General features: G+C 47.9%; 1 protein-coding gene across 4 annotated transcripts; it reads right to left on the bottom strand.

Moving 5' to 3' along the window:
- Positions 1-4,614: 4,614 nt before the first annotated feature.
- On the bottom strand, positions 4,615-20,351 carry LOC111158179 (golgi SNAP receptor complex member 2). 4 transcript variants are annotated; one of them, XM_022520081.1, is made up of 6 exons: positions 20,218-20,303; positions 13,437-13,501; positions 11,660-11,768; positions 10,712-10,844; positions 8,148-8,288; positions 4,615-4,953 (listed from the first exon to the last, which is right to left on the bottom strand). In XM_022520081.1, exons 1-6 carry the CDS (start codon positions 20,244-20,246, stop codon positions 4,792-4,794), a joined length of 639 nt encoding a protein of 212 aa, XP_022375789.1. In that variant the 5' UTR covers positions 20,247-20,303; the 3' UTR covers positions 4,615-4,791. The 4 variants fall into 4 exon arrangements, with proteins under 4 accessions (XP_022375789.1, XP_022375790.1, XP_022375791.1 ...); XM_022520082.1 differs by having other exon boundaries at positions 11,660-11,765; positions 20,218-20,271; XM_022520083.1 differs by lacking the exon at positions 8,148-8,288 and having other exon boundaries at positions 20,218-20,351.
- Positions 20,352-22,174: the final 1,823 nt, after the last annotated feature.

Below are 22,174 nucleotides of genomic sequence, written 5' to 3'. Positions count from 1 at the left end.
CCAGCAGGCCAGTGACCCCAACTGCTACTGAACCCCTACTCCATACACAGGATGCACGCACGTCCCCATAGTGAAGACACAGATAACCCGCGCCATTCCCCAGATGGGGAGTGCCAGGGGTATGTTGGGGTTAGGGGGCAGGCTTCTTGGAGGGGACACAGCATCATGGGGGTATCTGGGCACATCCCAGAGGAAACATCTCATGCAAAGATGCAGGTGTGCAAGAGTATGGGAGATTCTAAGACCAAGGGGTCCTGGGAGGATGCAGAACTGGGGAGAGGAAGGGTGGGAGGGGTGAGAGGAGCCCCAGAGATAACAGCAAGAGGCTGGCCTGTGACACTGAGGTGCTTTACTCAGCGGACACAGATGCATCCGTCAATGAGGGGGGTCCACTGGCCAGGAAGGATTTGGCCCCTTCTACCCTCCCGAAGCCCACCCCCACTGGTCAGAGCAGTAGTGCCCTGGTGCGGCCATGGGGAAGTTCACGGTGGGGACAGCCTCACCTTGGGTTGAATGCTCTAGAACTAAAGTTGTCTTTCTCACTCTCGTCTACATGTTATGACCTTAGACAACCCTTAAAACTCCTCATGCCCAGGGTGCACCCCAGGCCAGTTACATCAGATCAGGGTAGGACCCACACGGCATTTTTAAAAGCTCCAGAAGGAATCCCCATAGAGCCAAGGTTGAGAACCCTGTGCCAGAAGGACATGGGAAGTCGGGGGTGGGGACAGGGGGAGAGTGTGGCCCCAGGGGGGTTCCTGTGGCAGGGAACTTACCACCTGCACTAGAGGGCACCAAGGACCTACCAGGTTCCCTTCCCCCATCCCATCTCCCTCCAGTCCCATGTGCCACATGAAATGAAAGGACATAAAAAGGGAGGTAGGAACCAACACACATTTTGAGGAATGTTTTCCATGCTTGTTTACAATAATGTCCATGTGCTGAGGGAGACTGAAAGGAATCAGAACTAAGATTTCAGGTCTTTTTTGACCGTATCCCGAGAGCCCCAAGGAACAGCCCAGAGCCACTACTGGGCAGAGAATTTTGTATCTAAAAGGAACCAAACCAAGTGTATGGCTGTTTCCTCCCCTTCCAAACATACCGGGCCTCAGGGCCAGAGCCTGCCACTGGGCAGCCCAGCCACAGATAGGGTTATGCCGCCCCTTTGTGGCAAAGCCCGAGTACAGCGTCCATTCACCACAAATCCTCTCTGCCCCTTTCATTAAGGAAAATACTTTAGGACAGAGAACCCGCCCTTGTGAGGCACAAGTACTTTACAGCCTATTCTCAATCCTGGCATACTGCCTACATCCCCTTCCCCCCATCTCGGACATGGGAAGCACCTCGGTGCCATGGTTATGAACTTGGGCTATGAAGCCAGACAGATGTGTGGCCTGGAGAAGTCACTACATCTCAGCCTCTTGCACAATGGGAATAACACAGGACGTGATCTGGAGGGTTTGTGAAGAGCAGAGGGGTGACCCAGGAGAATAACCATACCTGACTTCCAGTAAGGGCCACACACAAGCTCGCAGTATTAAGGGTCTGGGTTTTCCTCTGAGCAAACGACAACCCCACCTGCACTAAGACAGTAACAGATCCTGCTTCTCTTTTTGCTCTGGCTGCTGGGGCTCTGAACCAGACCCAGAAGAGTTCTGGAAGGGGTCGTGACCCGCATTTGGGTTTTTCTCCTTAGTAATGACACTCTACTCTGATTTGCTCTCGGTCCTCATTTCTTCCTTTTGCATTGTTCTAGTTCGTTCCTGCAAATCTCCTCAAATCTTTTCTGGAATAAGACAGGATATAAACAAATGAGACTTTATTTTGGACTTGATAGGTTTTGCTCTTTATACATATATGCCCACCTAGTTCAGTATTTTCAAATGAGATCATCTTTGATTAAGACAAATGCCTTCAGTCTAAAAGACAGTGGTTCCAAAATACACACATCAGAACTACCTTCGAGGCTTGAAAAACACTCTACTTGAGAAGGTCTGGGATAGGCCCCAGGAATCTACCATTTCAGAAAAGTTTTCCAGCTGCTTCTAAGGCAGCCAGCCTAGGCCCTGGCCATGGAGCAGTGTTTGACAATCTCTAGCCTGGAAACTATAAAAAAGGGGTCATTAGTTATAAAAGTTAATTTTCTAAGTAAAGTAACAATCTCAACTTTATTTAACTGACGTGTTTCAAAAACAACAGGTGTGAATCCAAATGTGCAAATCAAACCCACCTAAATCCATCAGGGCAAAAGACTTTTCGGGAAATCCCAGCAGGGAAGTCTCATCTAAAAATCAAGACTCTCCTACTTACTTGGGTCTTTGAGTTTGGTTTTTCTTAAGGTGGTCGCTCCACGGAATGAAGATAATCCCAAGTTCTTTGACAACCCACCCACATCCAAATCCTGTACAAGGTCAAAGATGCTGTCCCCTGGACATTCTCGCACCTGCCTGACTTCAGACTTCACCCCAGCTCCACTAGAGGGTGCTCTTTCCCTGGCCTGGAACCCTTCCCTGGGTTGTGACGGGTGGGGGGGGTGGTTGGTGCTGCAGAGACAGGAGCACCAAGTTAGGCCAAGGTGTGTTTCTCGCAGGACTCTGAAAGCCAGCTTGTGCCATTTCAGGGCCCCTGGGTCTCCAGAAATGCTGTGACCGCTGTTCCTCAGTCCCAGGCGGTAAAGACCCATGAACTGCCTTCCTAACTTTTATTACAAAGTAGGGAGAGTGGCTCTCAAAGTACAGCAGGACAGAAAGCCTTACTTCTGGTTCACCCAGACCTGTACTCACTGGGGAGGCAAGTGTGGAAACACGCTGGTGCACACTACAAACATATCGATCACATTGGCACTGCGGGGTGGGGTGCCGGGGGAGTTTCTGCGCCCCGCCCCTGCCCTCAGTCCAGGTCTGTGGGGCTTCGTTGTTCCTCATGCACCCTCCTCTAAAAGCTGCTCTTTGGCAGGCTCCTCAGATGCCCAGGGAACAGGACAACTGGGTCTGTGCAGTTTAAAAATCCACTTTATGGAACCCTTTTTATGGACTGCTAAGGTTCCCTGCGTGGGCCGGGGTGCTGGGCGTGCTGGAAATTTCACCTCCCCGAAGTCAGATCTAGGTCTAAAGACGCCGACTCTTCTGTCTACCTTCCAGGCCACCGTTCTCACTCTGGCAGGGCTCGCAAGCCACAGGTTCCCCCTTCTTTGGACATCCAGGGCCCCTGCTTAGCGCAGAGGGGTAAGAGCAACGGAGAGCCCAAGTGTGAAATCAGCACCAGGGAAAATGCATGTTAAAAATCTGTGATAATGAAGACACACTCGCCAGAAGGTATGCCTGGAGGACCAACACTGCTGCACAAACGGGGGAGGTAAGAAGAGAGGTGAACTGGAACACACACAGAAGAGAAAGAGAAGACAGGTGACCATCCAGGTGACAAAAAAAACAAACACAGGACACAGGTGGGGCAGGACAAGCCCAGGCACAGTTAATACTGACCAAGGTTCCAGTTCTGGGAAATGCCGAGTGTTATTTTATGTCCTGCCATAAGGCTACTGAGCCCAGGGCGTGGTAGGGCCTGTGACAGGTGAAAACACATGCTGACCGGGTCCTTCTAGCAGCTGCAGTGCCTGGCCATGACACAGAGGCTGGCTTTACCATCAGTTCCACACTACAGCAGGTACTGGTACAGCCCTGATCCGGGATTGGTCAGACAAGGAAAAAGGTCCCAGTCCCTAACAAAAGAGACTCTACAAGACACGAGGGACGTCTCCATGGTGGCCCCTGCCCATACCAGCTGGGCAGAATGGGGGTCTGGCTGGCAGCTACTAGATTTCAGGGAAGGGAAGAGAGCCAGAGAATCAGAGACACTAAAACTAGAAAAGACACCCTAATGGACCCAACACTAACCTTGGAGCAAAGCGACTTTCTTGGGGGCAGAGGCCCACCAGAGCCTGAGGGTGACGCCAGGCTACAGTCCTGGGAACTACAAAGCCACCCATTCTATTAACGTCTGGGGAAAGAGGAAAAAAAAAAAATCAGTGATTAGGGTCTTCGGTCTCAAGACCAAACATTCTCAGGGAATAACACTGGCCTCACTTTAGAAAGGACCGACACTGAACCACTTTAATGTGGAAAATCTTACTTGCTGTCTTCAATAGCATCAGTGCCTCTGTCTCCTCTAGGTGGCTGCTTCCAAGGAAAGGGTGACAAGTATTGGCAGTTAGTCATCTGCATGTCACTGGGGGGTGGGGGAGCTAGTAGCAAGGGCAGGGAAATCCATGTGCTACAATGACGCAGGGAAAGAAGACCTCTTTCCTCTCCTTTGTTTTGCTTCTGCTCTGACCGACCCATTAGGAGCCAGAACGGCCAGGTGATGTCAAAGTAGACAGTCCTATCTGCAGGGCTCATGACGAAAGCCTTCCCAGGGTGCACATCAGCTACACGGACAAAACTGACAAAGCCATCCTTTCCCTCCTCCTTCCTTCTTCACCCCTTCCCCTTATGTCACTTCCTTCCCCCCAGTGAGGGCAAGAAAGAGAGAGAGAGAACGGGTACTTCTTTCATTTCCTAAGGACCGTGCGTCTTGGTGGCACTCACTTCCCCCTCCGAGGTATCACAGAACACAGAGCAGGTTTGAAACCTCCATGAGGTTACAGATCACAATGACTTGCAAGTGGTCTTCACAGTGAAGAAGGGCATACATTTCGGAAGGCAGCCTCCGGGCCCCCCCGTCTCGCTCTCGCACACACTCTCACACGGACTCTCGCGCGGTGGGAGCGATGCGCAGCCGCGGGGTGTAACTGGCTCACGTCAGGTACTGCACCACAAGGAACATAACCACACAGGTGAGCAGCATCCCACCGATCATGAAGTACTTGTCCTGGAAAGCCCGCTTCTCAATGAGCCGCATCACTGTGTTGGACAAGCCCAGCATGTTGGCAATGTCGAGGATCTTCTTCTGAGTCCCCTGAAGCAGAGAGGCAGAGAAAGAAAAACGATCAACTCATTTTTGCCAAAGAGTGGGACTTTACCAATACGCAGTCTCCTGGTCACGCCTGAAGTATATGAAAAGCAGCATTAATCAGAAACAGATCCATGCTTATGCTCTGATGACTTTTGATGGAGGTACCAGAGCAAAGCAAGGAGGCAAGAAAAGTCTTTTCCACCAATGTCCTGGGACACTAGACTCTAGCACACATATGTATCACGGACACATATACACACATCTCCTACGTATCTGATACGTGGCTTACGTGAGAAGAGTCTCAACTCAAATTATGCACAAAAATGAATTTGAGATGGATCACAGAATTAAACATAAAGCTTCTAAAAGAAAACAGGAGAAGAGCCAAACACTGGGAACAATCCAGGAGTACATCAACCAGAGAATGGGTAGACAATGTTCAGTGAATCAGCATAATGGGGATACTACCTGACAATAAAGAGAACCTAAAGATTGACATGGAACAATGTGGAAGAGCCTGGAAAACACTCCCGAGAGGAAGAAGCCACACTTCCAAATACATCTATATGAAGTTCAGTAACAGGCAAAACTACTTTATGGCTGCCTGGAAGGAGGGGTCGCCTGGCTGGCTAAAGCAGGAGGGACTGTCCAGGGCTGATGGAAATGGTCTCTGTCAGGACAGAAGTGTGAGTTACAAAGGGTGTGTGTTTGCCAAAATTCAACGACCCGCACAAATCAGATCTGTACACGTGCAAATACATTATACCTCAAGAAAAATTTTTTACATTGGAATGTTTTATGTATTTTTTGTAAAAGGGCAACATCAAAAAACTCTTCCTCTGATCCCTAACTCCAAAATCCTGGCTGTCAGCCCATTCACCTTGTAGAACAGAAACCTCTAGGATTCTTTGGCATGTAACATGTGGGCCAAAATCCATGTTTACCAAACGGTCTGACATGGGTGACGTGGAATGACAGACACCAACACAGCGACCCCTTACATAAACGCTACCAAAACCAAAAGGGTATTTACTCCTAAATCAATAGCCCACACCACCCAGCCTGCCCTTCCTCTCTGCTTTCTAAGTTTTGCTCATAAGCACACTCAATTTCTTATGAAGTAACGAGTATAAACGACTCCTGGGGCAGACCCTAACCTCCTTCCACGCACCCCACCCACTGTAACCTTACGATGGCATCTGCCCTAATGCCCTCCACGGGTCTTTTAAACGAAGAATGCATTAATGAGGAGAGAAGAGGCAGAAGTGAAAACAACACGAGGCGTCACAGACAGGAATTCAAAACCCAGGTTCAGCCCAGACAATGATGAACAAGCCTCACAGAGAGGGATCTCTCAAGTCCGACCTCTCGAGTCCAGCTTTACTGTTGGCTGAGGAGGGTTTTTTCCATGACAGTGATGGTAAAATTTAGGTCTCACTAGGCTCTGCTTAGCTGAGAGCAGGTGATTTCATCACTGTATGAAGCGCCCTATCAAGCTTCTAAAATCACCTGAAAGTGAACATAAATTTAAAAAAGAAAAAAAAAGTATTCCTTTCCAACCACAAATTTCTCAAGATCACAGCTCAGTTCCTTCATGCTCTCCACTATGTTCCTTCCCAATGGTTTAGATGGAAAACCCCTGATGGGAGCGGGGTTGGATGTGGGTGGTGGAAATCAAGAGACAAGAGACAGGTAGGCAGTAGTAGGTGCACAGAGGAAAACAAATTAGAAACCTCACATTCCAACCCCACCCGCCTCGCAGGCTTCCCGGCACTTCTTTCTGGGGACAGCTTGGACTCCCCTGTGACACCGGACTTCACTGGGAAGTAAATGCTGGCTTCAACCAGAAGCCTCAACTAACCCCCACCAGGTCGATGTTAGCGCGACTTGGTGAGTCTTGTCCTGAAAGGGTTTTCCAGGGGCGCCTGGGGGCTGAGTCGGTTAGCGTCCAACTCTTGATTTTGGCTCATGTCATGATCTCAGGGTCATGAGATCGAGCCCCTGAGAGGCACGGGGCCTGCTGAAGATTCTCCCTCTCCGTCTCCAAGCCCCCCTGCCCCGACCCCCTGCTCTCGCGCACACTCTCTTAACTTTAAATAGACAAAAGGGTTTTACTGTTTTTCTGGGATATGGGCAGTTTTCTAAAGAAAGGGCTGATGAATCATCATGTATCAGTTGTGATTACCGCAGGTGGCTGCTTGGAAAGAGAGCACCTGTGAAGCTATTGGAGACCACGCTTCCAGACCATCAGAAGCCCTGTGGCCAGCGACAGGAGGACAAATGTCCCTCAACAGCCCGCCTGACCTTGTCCCCGGTAAAGATGGCCGGGGCTATTCGGCTCCCTCCAAAAGTCCTGCAGAGCTGACAGGCTCAACGCCGTCCAACAAAAACTAAGATAAAGCTCACACTTCCGAGTGACTGTTTCTCACAGCTCAGTGGCTGGGAGTGCTGCGTTCACAGGGGACCACACCCTGATAACAGGCACGGCCCACACCCCATTATCCATCAGGGCTGATACAGGAAAAGGGCTGAGGCAGAAACACCAGGACTGACATCAGAATCTGTGTAATGTTTCTGTAAACCACTCCCGGGGGGCAGCGTTGGGGGGGCAGTTTGAGTCTCAGCCAATGAGGCAGGGCTTCTAGAAACACCTGTGACTAAGGAGAGTGCTGTGGGTCAGCACCCGGTGCTCTAGAACTGGTGACCAGGTGCCGGTCAACCAGGGCGGCCCTAAGACCCCACCAGCGGGGGATCAGTTACAGGAACACAAAAGGTCTCGGTTTCAAGGTGGTCCACAGCGGGGGCTCTCCGGGAAGCCGCAGGAGGGGGAGGCACCATGTACAGTCGCATCTACCGTCTTAGACTCATGGATTCTGTCATCTCTAAAACCGGAATTTCTTGGTCTTATTGGTTCCTTTCGTGGCAGCCACTTTCATGACGGGTTTGGCAAATGGAAAAGGACCTAGTTACCAAGAGAGGCCAAATTAGGTTTTGCTGCGAGCACAAGAAATAGCTACTGGCGAAGGGAGCGTGGTGACCTGAGGCCTCGCAACGATTCAGCTCCAACAGGAAGGATCCCAGACTCCGTCAAAATCTCAAAATGTGAGGATATGTAACCACAATGTAAACACAGGTACCAAACTGTTGGATGAGGCCAAAACCAGGGGCCTCTTCCCTGTCCCCCAAAAGGGCCCCACCTTCAAGGTCAGTCTCTGGGCCCTCAGTCCCTCCAGAATACTGTGCCCTCCTCCAATGAGGTCATCCATGCCGTGGTGAATTTTCTGGAGGGAGGAGTTGAACTGCAGCGACTCATCCATTGGGATGGTGGTGTCAGAGTCCTGTGGGAGAGACGCAGGCACTGGGTTAACTCTGCAGGCTGGTCAGCTCCTGGGCTCCCGCAACACCTGGCCGCTCTGCCTTTCGGCAAGGCCAAGTCAGAGGAACAGCAGAGGGACTGGCGCAAGAATCAAGGTGCCTCAGAGAGAGGAAAAACCCAAGACCTGGGGTGGCCTCTGTTTGCCCCCAGGAAGAACAGCTTTCCTCCAACTTGGCACTCTGCGGAGGAATGTTGTACCCAAGGTCTGTCCATTCCTGCCTCTCCACCGGCTCTACCGTGACCACTGCTTAGGGAAAAGCATCAGTCCTTCAAGGCCTCGCTGGCCTTCTCCTAAAGGCTTTCTCTGACTACTTCTCTATGAATTTAGCTGGTTCCCCACTTCCTCTCCTTGGCTTTCTCTGAACTCAGCACTAAATGTTCACTAAATGTTTGCCAGATGGAGACTCAGGATAGAGAAGCCCGTGCTTCCCGTCGAAGGCCTAACGGTGGCCTGAATGGGACAATTCTCCTAAGCAGGCAAGAAAGGGCTGTAAAGAAGGGGAGGGAGGGAAGACGGACACAATGATCAAGCGGTTTCCACTCTGCGCGTGCACTACCCTGAATTCACTTAATCCTCATTCTAACATGACGACATGGTTACTACGGTGTCCCCATTTTAGAAGAAACGGAAGCCGAGAAGTGGAGTAGCTTGCCCGAGGCCATGGCGAGCTGCTAAGTCCGGCAGGGCCTGCAGCCCACTAGTGAATGCGGAGCCTGGCCCCCTCTTAACCATCCCGTAGAGACCAACCCCGAGATCGGTCCTGGGGCTCTCAGTTTACACCACAGGGGACTGTATACAGAAGTCATTCGGGACTGGCCGTGCTTCCATTCTCTCCTGCCTCCCGACCACGGCACACTCCTCGGTCTGGCAAGCTGTGCCCTTCTCACCTCTTTCAATCACCACCAAGAGGCTACACCCCCTCTCCTCTGCTGCACAGGTTCGGAACCATTTCTCACGCACCTGCACTCTGTCCCCGCAGCTCGCACAGGAGCACCTCACAGGGAGGAGCCCCGGCCCGGGTTTTTTTTATGAGCTTTACTCTCGGCATCTTCCACAGCGTTCTGCACATAGCCAACGCTCGGCAGGGGCTGGGGGGCAGACACAGGACTCCAGGGTTTGAATGAATCAGCGAATGTCCCTTTCTCATTTGACAAGCATCAGCAGAATGCCTTTTATATGCAAATCGTTCTTACCCTCTAACAGCTAATGAGCATTGACCAGTAAGTAGTTCATCTGGCAAGTCAGTTTGTGCTAAGGACGCCTTGTGCACTGCAGCTCACCAAGCTGGTAGGCAACAAGAGTAATTCTGAACCATTGTCCCTGGCCTTAAAACAGGCCTGAAGACCCAACGCCATGACTACCAAAGGCCCACACACCTTTCAGTGTGCTGTATATATAGTTCATTATACTTCTGAAAGGCAGCTATGAAAACACGAAAATACAAAAAAAAAGGAAAGGCCACTATGCTTACAGCTCTACCACCAACACGTCCTCATTGTGTTGTCGGATTATTAATCACTGATATGTGACTGCTTACCCTAGAGGAGCAAAAACTATGCAGGCATATTCTGGAACACTCCGCAAACTTTACTGCCAGTGGGGACACGGGAAAGAGACAGACGTCTGTGAAACATGGATTGATCTGAACTCTGACAGGCAGAGAAGGCTAATTCATTAGAAAATGAAGACAAAATGACCACCAAGCCCACCTCGCCGGGTGGAAACATAGGCTACAGGACATGAAAAAGGCCAGTGTGCTCTATAGCCATGTGCAGGAAATGATCCTATAGACACTCAAGGGCAGGGCCAAGGGTGTCCCCAAAATCAAACATGCACACCAACAGGCCACTTTCGAACAGGCTCAAAGTTAAGCAGTCCGTCTAAAACAAAGTATGTGTCTGTTAACGAATTCCTCCAAATTGCTGCTCAGACTTGGGGCAAAAACATTTCCATGTGTCCGACCCTGGAGTCACGCACAGACATGGTACAGCGACAAGCACTTCCAGAAGGCAGCTTTGGAATGTTGCCCTCCTGATAGACCATCTCCATTCTCATCACCAGCTCTATCTGACCAGAAAAAAGTCGCTTCCACCGTGTGAACTTCCACATTTTGGTTGACATTTTGACCTCGGTCATTTTCCCCTCTGCCCATTCCCTCGACATGACTGCTTCCTTTTCGGGCTTTTGTATTAGCAAAGGAGATTCCCTGTCTAGGTCTCGTGTGAGTGGCAATGCACGAAAGCCACTGTCATTTCCGTTTAGGCTCCTCCTCCTCCTCAGGGGGCTTCAGACACCCCCTGGAAAGGATGAAGCTCCAAGACCTCCGCCGCAGTGCGAGGGAACTGCCACGGACCCGCGGATCCCCACCCCAGAGCCTGGCTTACGTTGGTGGTGAACGTGCGAGACAGAAGCTCCTCTCGCTGTCTCTCCTGCTGTTCCCTGGCGTATCGCCGATGCTGGAAGTTTCGGAGAGCGGTCTGCAGGTGCTGGACATCATACTTTAACTGGTCAACACGACTGGAATTGATGGAGAGAGATTACATTGCAGGAGCCCGGGGCCGCACACTTGCTGTGGCCAGGCGTTGTATTCAAGATGTCTCCTAGCTTCTCCCTACACCGCTGCATGTTACCCCCGCCAAAATCATCTGATTTTGAGGGAGGATGATGAGAATAAGAGCAGCAGCCTGTGGTTCCAGGTGGGTGTAGCCCACGAGACTCCAGCAGCTTTCCTTAAGCATCTGCTGGTCTCTGAGTCTGGATGCCTGACAGGGAACAGGTGACAGGAAGCAGGCTCAAGGACCTCTCCCTGACCTTCTACGGGTTGTATCACTTTCCAAGAAGAAGCCCAAGGGCATCTTTCCGGTAAAGCATCAACAAAGTTTCATAAAACTTCTGGGAGCAGGGGCTGGGGTGGAGGTGGTGAGGGGGGTTTCAATTCAATTTCATGGGGGGTATCAAACATGAGACCACCATTTCATTATAAACAGACTGATTCAAGTGATTAAGGGCAAGATTTCATTTCAACCCAAGAAGGCAGCGGGAACCAAAGGCCAGAGCCAACCTCTCTGACGGCAGTACACTTCAAGAGGCCTGGGTCTGGTCAGAAAAACAGCACCGGATGTAAAATTTCCAAACGACCCAATGTGAGAAGACACGAGGCTTCTGAGCCACTAACCTCACAGGGTTTTTAATTCTGAGGAAGCATCACTGAAATGGAATCGTGCCCTTTAGGAAAACTGTATCTTTACAGAGTCTCAGTTTTTCAATCTGTAATGGTTTTCAAGAATATTCGCCAGCCTCCCCTGACAGGCTGAGGGTATCAGAGCACTCACAGTTTGGCATTCTGTCTTTTGTTAGGGGGCTCCTTGCTGGACAGAATCTCCAGACGTTCTAGATGGCTGAATATCTGGTCTATGCTTGCTTGGATTTCATTCTCTACTACTGCACCGAAGAGAAAAAAAGAATAATTGCCAGAAAAGAGACAGTGAACTGAAATGAGAGGGATACATTAAACACATCTTTTTTCCATATCCAATAAATTCAAAGAAACACCTCTCAAAGGGAGAAAAACGCACATACCAGTGAGTAACTGGAAAAACTTCAAGTTATACTAAGTGACTCTGTAAATGTTGTTCTAAACACACAGACACACACACACACATACATAGCTGTTAGAGCCCTAACAATGCCAATTTTTTAAAAAGCTAGATAAATCTACAGAAATAAATTTCTTGACTTTAGAAATGAAATATTTTAAGCAAAATGCAATATCGTCTGAAACAGAATGAGGTCTCTTTTCCCTTGAGATTATTCTCAGATAAGAGTTATAAATATCTAGTCAAAAGGCTACCAACTGAATTCCCTACAGTAATGAGGTTAAAAGAAAAAAAAAGCAAAGGGGAAGATTAGTGTGTGAAAGACAGACACCCGCTCCCGGAAGGCTTTCCATAAGACTGGGCAGACTGATGCTGACATCCCCAGATAGACCAAATACCACTAGGAAAGGCCCAGGAAAGATTCTACAGAGGTAAAGATATGATAAATACACTCATTTCCCTTATTCCTTTTGATAAACGGTCAAAATGCCCGCTTTTCCATTTTTAATCGTGTGACAGTGGAAATACTGGGAAGGCAAACAGAGCCCGTGGACACTAGTCTGGGCACAGGAGAGCACCCAGACCACTTGCCCCAGAACTGTCCAACCTACAGCTAATATACACAGTTTTGGGGCGCCTGGGTGGCTCAGTGGTTTAAGCCTCTGCCTTCAGCTCAGGTCATGATCTCAGGGTCCTGGGATCGAGCCCCACGTCTGGCTCTCTGCTCAGCAGGGAGCCTGCTTCCCCCTCTTTCTGCCTGCTTCCTCCTCTCTCTGCCTGCTTCTCTGCCTGCTTGTGATCTCTCTCTCTGTGAAATAAATAAATAAAATCTTAAAAAAAAAAAAATATACACAGTTTTAATGAGAACAAGGTAGGCATAGAACCCAGAGATGCGTTGGAAGCTGTGGAAAAGAGGCACGAGCGGACAGAATCGGGCATGCTGACAGCTAGGCAGGGAGGTGAGGGGGTGGCCTCCGTGGCGTGTGGGGAACCAGTGGTGCCTATCCGACCAGCTTCGAGAGACAACCTTTTCTTTTGACAGCAAAGAAACTACAAAACAAAAAACAGCACTTTTCTCCATAGAAACCTTGGTGTGGGAACTGAACTAATTAATATTGCTATTTGTTTCTGAGTAATCCTCCTAAAAAGCCACAGCCCTCAGCTTAGCAGAAATGACCTATTCCAGTTAAACATCTCCGAATTGGTATGGAGTACATTCCTCTAAGGGCTTGGTAATTAGATTAAGATAGATGGAGGAGAGAAGAAGTCCATTCCCATAGGGGCATGTCAGGTTGAGTGGAGGGGTAATGGGGAATAAGACTTGTGGGATTCCGCAGGGAGCAATCAGGGAAGTCAGGGACTTTGCCAGAGGGTTTTTCTGTCCACCCTAACAACAGAACTCATTCTGCGTTGAATCATTAAGCTCCTGAGGCAGAAATGCGGTCAGGAAACCCAGCCCATTAGCACCGTGTCATCAGAGAAAGGACTCTGGCCTCCACAGTTAATTACTCACAGTGCAGAGACTGCTTGTCTGCCGTCTCCAGGCGTCCCATGTGAGACTGGATCTCGTGGACCTGCCTATCAAAGGAAGAAAGAGGAAATGAGTGAGACGGGAGTAATCAACAGTGCTTCGGTCAGGAAAGACACGTTTTCTGATGCCAACATGTAACTGATTTAAATTGACAGCATCGCTGAACTGTAAAATTTGTAAGTGGCACTTTAGGCCACACGTTTTGGCAGGGTTTCTAATATTTTAACATGAATATTAAATAATAATACCGACCAGCAGCATTTATCGGACGCTTGGCGCATCTAAGACATTCTGCAAAGTCAATAACCCCACGAGGAAAGAACCATTATCATCTTCATTTTGTAAATAAGACAACTGAAGCCCAGAAAGGTTATGTAGCTTGTTCAAGGTCACACAGCGAGTGATAAACCTCAATCTGGACCCAGCCAATCCCACTCTCTGTTCTTTGACCCAATGTACTGAGCACTGGCCTGTACTAGGGAGAGTCAAAGGGCAGGACAGATATAATCCTTGTCCTTGAGAAACAATGTAATTAGGAATGACAGGCCAGAGAGACATGACAAGTCCCAAGAAGAGCTGAGAGAGCACTCATACACAAAAGTATAAACAAAAAGGAAGCTGAGGAACAGTGGTGCCAAGCAATCTGGGGGGTACTGGGGGGGTGGCGGTGGTGAAGCGAGTTCCAAAGATCATTCTGAAGATGGGAGACATGATCTGGTGAGAGAAGAGATGAAGAAAACGATATGTAAAATGGCATGTCATGTAGATTACAAGCAGGCTGTCTGGCCTGAGAGTTGGGGTCGGGGGCTGAGGGGAGCCAGGGAAGAAGGGATGAGGCGATTAGCTGGAGAAAATGATCAGAGAAGGTCCTGAAAGATAGGGATCTCCTGTTTGGTAAACATCTTTCCCTGGCAATATCAGGTGATAGCTATCTCATTTGGAAATGCAACCCTGGGCCCTGGCTCTCTAGCACAGCCCCAGACATCAGGCCCTAGGGCGCTCTCTGGAGGCTCCCCTGGACTTGGCCAAGGTCACCCTTGGAGCCCTTCCTAGCGGCCTCTGTGATCAGGCCTGGAATATTGCTTATGCTGTCCCCGACAACCACCTGCTGGGGCTTCTGGTCTCACCACCTTAGAGGCACAGCGAAGGAGTCTGCTGCACTCTCCTATCATCGCCAACCCTTGTGGGAAGGGTCAGCAGCCATCCTCCACCACGGGCACCACAAACAGTGAACCCAAACTGACCAATGCAAGCAAAGGAGCCCAAATTTGGTTTCGACTTCCTCTTGTCTTTTCCAGGGCTTTCCTGCAACCTCTAAACGTGACCCATGGCGCCAGAAGCAAGGCCAACTCTCTAATGACTCTGAGTGTACTGGGTGAGACCCATGGCCCAGGGAGGAAATTAGAAATCACTACCAGAGATGGAGGGACCAGACAGCAACTCCAGTAAGGAAAGCGTGACAGTTTAGAATGAGGGTGCGTGGAGATCTGGAGGCAGATGTAGGGATTTGGCTGCATTTAACCAACATCTGGATCAGGGTTCCCACAAAAGCAGCAGTCGAGGACCGCACGGCAATGCTGATGAAAAGGAGAATTAGGATTTCACAGAAGGCCTGCGTGCAGGCAGTGAGGTGGATTTTCAAGGGTAGCTTCACAGAGCAAATCTGAAAATTAACATAATAAAAGGGGGGCAAAGAATACCCAAGACAACTCTGAAGTAAGTACGAGAGAGATGACCTGTCCCACCTGCTACAAACACTCATTAAAAAGTCGTAATAATAAAACCAATACAGTAGCAGTGCAGAGACAGACAGACAAACCCTGACCCCAACGCTGACCCAAGAGCAAAGAACTAAGGCTAGAAAGAGTCTTCCGTGTTTGGGGACTCGGTGACATGAACGAGTGGGGAAAAAAAAATGACTACAATCAATGCCAAAGGCTTGGTTGGTTATGCATGTAGAAGACGGTATCTCACATAATACACAAAAATAAACTCAAGATGGTTCAAAGCCCAAATGGGAAAAAGTGAGGCTTCAAAACTTTCTGAAGAAACTGATGAATTCTGCCTCTGAAACTGATAATACACTAGATGGTAATTAATTGAATTTAAATTAAAAAAAAAAACTTTCTGAAGAAAACACATGTATGTATTATGTATTATGATTCGGTTTATGTATTATGTATAATACATAATGTATAATGTACATTATGTACATAATGTACATTATGTATAATACATAATATGTATTATTTATTATGATTTGGGTTAAAGAATTTCTTAAACAAGACAAACAACAAAACTATCCCCCAAACCTCACAAACCACAAGGCTAGTAAATCTGACTACGTTAAAGAACTTCTCTATAGCAAAAGCACTATTTAAAAAAAAAAAAAAAAAAGACAGGCGGAGACTGGAAAGTACACTGACTAGATGAGAAAGGACTAATGTCTAGAACATGTAAGAAAAATGCTGTGAGTCAATAGGAAAAGTCAAACAAAGCACTTGTGTAAATTGGACGACAGACAACTGACAGAAAACCCAAATGGTCACTAGATATATAAAAAGATACTCCACTTGACTAGTCATCAGGAGAACGCAAATTAAAAATAATGAGATATTGCATTTCTCCCACTGGATTGACAAGTATTTTAAACTGTAAGGATGAGGGTTTCATGGCAGGCTACATGATGGTACCCAAGGAATGCTAGGGAAGGTTCCCAGCGTTCTACCACAGGACTGTCTCTAGCTCTATGTTTTGTTCATATTTTTTTTAAAGAACCAAGTTATGTCGGGAGGGAGACAAACCATAAGAGACTTAATCTCACAAAACAAACTGAGGGTTGCCGGGGGGAGGGGAATAGGGAGAGGGTGGTTGGGTTATGGACACTGGGGAGGGTATGTGCTATGGTGAGTGCTGTGAAGTGTGTAAGCCTGACAATTCACAGACCCGTAACCCTGGGGCTAATAATACATTATATGTTAATAAAAAATAAAAAATTATTTAAAAAACCAAGTTATGCTTATGAAATTTGCACATGACTCTGTGCTATAATGAGTGATTAGGAAATTGTACCACAAAACAAGATTAACATTTTTCATTTAGGCCAAAATAGTAAGATGAAATTGGTCAGGGATGAAAAGTATTTTGACTTGAGACTTTTTAAAAAAATCCGATATATGCTATCAAATGGCACTTCATTCTGGGAACCATCTGTTAAAGGACCCTGTCTATCAAAGGTTTCTCCTAATGGAAGATGAATGAACAAGATGACCGGGAAAGAGTCTAGAAGTCAAGTCACGAAGAGGAATGGTCAAAAGAGCTAGTGACAGTAAGGCTCTGAAGAAAGAAAAGGGGAAAAAAAAAACCACCTAAATTAAACGGGGCAGCTGGTGCTCTTCAAATATCTAGAGTTAACATACACAAAGAGGAACGGATTTGTTCTCCACTGCTACTCCTTAAGAAAGATCCAGAGCCAAAAGGTCCAAATTTCAAGGTGACAGATTTCAGCTCGGTGTGCTCCTCCCCACCCCCCCGCCCAACAAAAAAACCCTGAGAATAATTATGAACTCTCTCTCTTCAAGAAAAGGAAGGAAAAAAAAAAGACAAGGCCTTCTGCAACTTTCAACATAGGGTACACGGAACTGCCTTGGGTTTTAAAAAGGGTCTTCCTGACCAAAATGTGTTGCAACGGAAGACCTGCCAGTCCCTTTTATTTTTCTTAATTTCTGGAGAGTGAGTGAGTGAGCGAGCCAGCGGGCACGTGCACAAGTGAGGGTGGGTGCAGCAGACAGGGAGAGGGAGCTCTAAGCGGGCGTGGAGCCCAACAGCAGGCTCAATCTCACAATCCGAGCTGCAACCAAGAGTTGGACGCCTAACCAACTGAGCCCCTCAGGCACCACCACCCCCACTTTCAGTTCGTAAATTCTATGAAGACAGAGGGAGAGAGGATGGCAACACCCACCCTGTAGACACCCTTTGGGTGGCTGTTAATATTTTCTAAGCTAAAACAGATAAACTTTATTTGTAGGCAAACATTACTGTCTTTTCCCATCTAAGCTCTATCATATGGTTTGAATGAACTAGAAGAGATAGAGCCAAGAAAATGACTCCAATCCCTACATTTCACGCTTGAGACGAAATAAATGCAAAATAACAAAGCAAGTATGAATGGGACGGTGGGAACTACTATATGCCAGGTGGGAAATGTGTTTTAAACTGAACTGGGAACTCAGACAACATACTTGAAGCCAGTAAGGAACAAGTGATACACAGGTATGACTTGGGGGTGTGGACACTAGAAACCGGAAGTGCTAGCCCTGTCCTAGCACGGGGGCCGTGGAGGGCTTGGGTAATAACATAAACAAGCAGAGGGATCTGATAGCAAGTCACTGTTGCCGACTTAAAAAAAAAAAAAAAAGTCATGGGATGCCTGGGTGGCTCAGTTGGTTAAGCAGCTGCCTTCGGCTCAGGTCATGATCCCAGCGTCCTGGAATCGAGTCCCACATCTGGCTCCTTGCTCGGCGGGGAGCCTGCTTCTGTCTCTGCCTCTGCCTGCCTCTCTGTCTGCCTGTGCTCATGCTCTCTCTCTCTCTAACAAATAAATAAATAAAATCTTTAAAAAAAAAAAAGTCTGGGGGCGCCTGGGTGGCTCAGTGGTTTAAGCCGCTGCCTTCGGCTCAGGTCATGATCTCGGGGTCCTGGGATCGAGTCCCACATCGGGCTCTCTGCTCAGCAGGGAGCCTGCTTCCCTCCCTCTCTCTGCCTGCCTCTCTGTCTACTTGTGATCTCTCTCTGTCAAATAAATAAATAAAATCTTTAAAAAAAAAAAAAAAGTCTGTAGAAGATTTAGGAAGAATTTTAGAATGTAATTGCTTTTTAAAAGTCCACTAACTACCGTCATCCTCCTTCATATACACCCACTTTGTATCCACACTGCATCTGGTCACTGTGAGTAGGAAACAGTTCTAGAGTTAAGTTACTGGTTCCAAGTTCTGGATCCACTAGGTAGTGGCTGAGGGACCACAAACAAGCTACTTAAATCCTTGGCACTTCAGTCTTAGGTAAAACAGCGTACTAATAATCACAATTATTTAAAGGCTCAGAGACCCAAATGAAGTATGAAACTGCTGTGTGACCTACATAGCATTACATAAACCTTTACTTAAAAGTAGTGGGAACCATCTGGTCATTCTCATCTCCCTGGCCTTGCCTCTCCTACAATTAGTCTCTCACCAGAAGGTAAAATCAAAAAAAAGGAAGAACTGGTCTTGAGATAAAGTAATGGTTTTTATACTGCTCACCAAAATCACTCAGAGAGCTTGTTAAAAATAGAGCTTCTTGTGCTCCAGACTTAATGAATCAGAATCTCTAGGGATGATAAGATGCAGGGCATTGTATGAGGCTGGACAATATAAGGGACAAGTATGTGCACCTTTACAATCACTGGAATATCAAAAATAGAAGCCTGGCCACTTATTCCTCTATAAATTTCATCCGAATGCAGTACTATTTAAGTGTTTATTCTGATTTTCATCTTTTTTTTTTTCACTTGGTGTTCAGGTGGTTCAGGAGTTTCCAAGATACATAACTTTAAAATATTAATCTCGATGTACTTTCAGGGACACACAAGAGATAACCACAAACTGGGGTCAAAGTTCCAGTACAATTCATATGCTCAGTTACTGCTGTGTCAATTCAGCTACAATCATTAATTTCTGCAACTGCAAAAGTTAATTGCTGATGCTCACAGAATTGTGTTTCCTCTTTAAGACACCCAATCACCAGTAATGAAGCTGAAAGGAGCCTCGAAGTTTAACGGGCCCCAAACTAATACTGTATAGATCAGAAAAACAAGGCGAAGAAGTCTAGAATCAGAACTCCCAGGTTCAGCACTCGAGGGGAAAGACAGACTGTAAAAGAGACAGTCTGTAAAAGACAGACAATAAAAGACAGGCCTTTCTTAGCATCATGAGAACTGTCATTCTTTTTCCAACTGACTCACAGGTGGAAATTTTAAAGTCCCTTCCTATAATTTTTATATGAGACTAGGGCTTCCAGGGTGAGAGCAAATTCTGTCATTTTAACACCATTACAAATAGTTTCTCTATTTTCACTCGACCAATCAAACACTTCATCATTATGGCCTCTAGTATAAACCATATCAGAATAAAAGGGAAAAAAGTGTAGCAGCAACACTATTAGTGTGAATGAAGAGTAGGGGCTGACAGCATTTAGGAGCTGTGAGCTACAATGAAGCTTTTTCTGACGACCTTAGTCCAATGATGGATCTTTCTAAATTGCTAAAGAAGATTCCATTTGTCCTGCTCATTTACCCTCCATCCCATCTTGTCACATCTTAGATCTTTCTTCGGACGTCTCTTAACTGTTCTAAATAAATAGTAAACTATGTGAAGGGGCTCTGACTCCCCACCAGCTCTACCAACCAAGAGCACCGAGTTGGTAGGTGCTAGACGAAGTAGTATAACCTGTAAGTGTGACTCTCCCTTCTCCTAATCTACCTGACAGGTAGTCACGGCCTCGGAGATCCCAGGAGCCGTCCGGCCCCACGTCCCCACGCATCAGGCGGGAGACCCTCCATCCGCCGCTGAGCTGGGCATCCCGCCTAGACTCAGAGCTTCCCCGGGCAGCGCCCCGGCGAAAGAACTCGGCCTCTACAATGGCGGACGCCCCGAGGCCCCACCCAGGGGAGCCGGCCTCGCCCAGCCTGACTGCGCCCCCGCCCGTGCCCCAACGCGGCCCTCACTTGTGCGTTTGCTGGTAAAGCGGTTCCATGTCGCCGGCCCCGCCGGGTCCGGCCCTGGCTTCCTCGGAACACGTCCTCACAGCCCCGCTTCCGGCTTCCGGCTTCCGGTCCCATGACCCGCCCCTCCTGCCGGCCAGGGCTGCCCCCACGCGCGCCTTGCTGGTGGTGTTGGCGAGAGAGGAGGAGGACAAGGGGAGGAGAGCCCCGGACGAGAAGGCCAAGTATAGTCAGAGGGGCTGCCACAGATCGGGAACGAGGAAGCATAGGTTTGGGCCGAGGGCGGTCTCCAGCATCGAGTCAGGCATTGACAAGGGCAGCCGGAGAGGACGGACGTGAGGTCCTCAGAGCCAGGCTGTGGGAAAGCCGGCGGTTACCTGCCCTGCCTTGGGGGTGGGCTTCGCTGTAAACTGCGCAACTGTGCGTCTACGGATTTCGTTCTTCGTTGGCGTTTGTGACCCAAGCTTCTCCTATGTCAAATCTGTCCGCTTACAGCATCCCCCCCCGCCATGTATCCTTTCAATAAACTCACAATGAATGAGTGGTTACCATGTGTCATGAGTGCTGTGGGAGAAACCGGGTTCCTCTAGCCCTCAAAAGAGGTCGCGGTCTAGGAAAGGAAGTAAGATAAGTGTACAAATAAACATCTGCAAGGGAGAAAATCCAAAGAGACAGCTGAGCCGGGGTCAGCCCCGTCGGAGATTCAGGAAAGACTTAATGTAGGAGGTGGCATTTGAGTCAAGACTTGAAGGATTTGGACGCTTCGGTCTCTCCGCATAGACCTAACCCGTGTCCACCCTTCCAGGCTTATCTGCAGTTCCTCCCAAGGGAGGAGATGTTCCTCTTCCTTTGACAAGTTGATGCTTTTATTTTCCTGTATCCTGGAGCCCACCCAGCTTTGTGTCCCCAGAGACTGTCCACCCATGTACATTCTTTCCCTAACATTTTTCCGTTTATTCTAATATTTATTTATTAATGAGCACCTACTATTACCAGGCACAGATCCTGGCGCGAAGAATACAAGTAAGATAGCCCTCAAAAGTCTCATCTTTCGTAGTCTGTTGAGAGGGTTAATCATGCCCTCAAGCTACATGATGGGGTGGAGTAAGTGCTACAAATGACAGAGTACCATTTTTCTGAGAAAAGCAAGAAGGGTTCGTGGACTAAATAGCCTATGAATGGAGCCTTCAAAAATCAATAGTTTTTTGTTTCTGTTTTTAAGAATCAATAGAGTTTTAACAGTGTCTTGCACAAGCTAACCACTCTGTAAATTGTTTTTTTCCTAAAGATTGTTTGATTGATTGCTTGATTGATTTTAGAGAGACCCCCCTGGGAGGGGGGGCAGAGGGAGAGGGAAAGAGAATTTCACCCGAATCCACACCCAGCGGAGCCCAAGGCTGGGCTGTATCCCACCACCCATGAGATCATGATCTCAGCAGAAACCAAGAGTCAGTCACTCAACCGACTGAGCCACCCAGGTGCTCTTGTAAATGTTTATTTTGTTGGCCAATGGAGATGAAGGAAAGGACGTTTGAAGCTGAGCATATTGCTTGAGAAAAGGAAAAAAGTGAGAAAGAACATAGACAGTCCCCCACCGTGGCTGGATTTATGGGCTTGGGGCAATAATAGTGTGAGAAGACAAGTTGGGGCTAGGTCATGGGGAATCTTAAATGTCATGTGTAGATTTTTATTTATAGACTTTTAAAAATTCTATAGGTAGTTAGGAGATTTTAGAGGCTGGATAGAAATTTTAAATTTTCTCAAAGAATTTTTATGCCTGTATCTTCTTCTTTGGACCTCGCAGCAACCCAGTGAAGTGGGTAAGGCAGATAAGGAAACTGAAGTCCAGAGGAACTCCTCTCTGTTTCTCAGGTTCTTAGGTCTTTATATGGGTATAGGGCTTTCTCTAAAGAGAGGAAAATTCCATCCCTCCATCTTGCTGCACTTTTAACTTCTATCT

The sequence above is a fragment of the Enhydra lutris genome, unplaced genomic scaffold (genome assembly GCF_002288905.1).
Source record: "Enhydra lutris kenyoni isolate GAN:26980312 unplaced genomic scaffold, ASM228890v2 scaffoldscaffold57, whole genome shotgun sequence".
Lineage (NCBI taxonomy): Eukaryota > Metazoa > Chordata > Mammalia > Carnivora > Mustelidae > Enhydra > Enhydra lutris.
This window is presented reverse-complemented; position numbering and strand designations above follow the sequence as displayed.

Coding starts and splice junctions, on each gene's coding strand:
- LOC111158179 (XM_022520081.1), bottom strand. CDS start 20,246: ATGGAACCGCTTTACCAGCAAACGCACAA. Junction 11,769..13,436: donor AGACAAGCAGTCTCTGCACT/GTGAGTAATTAA, acceptor TCTTCGGTGCAG/TAGTAGAGAATGAAATCCAA. Junction 4,954..8,147: donor CCCAGAGACTGACCTTGAAG/GTGGGGCCCTTT, acceptor TCTCTGCTTCAG/GGGACTCAGAAGAAGATCCT.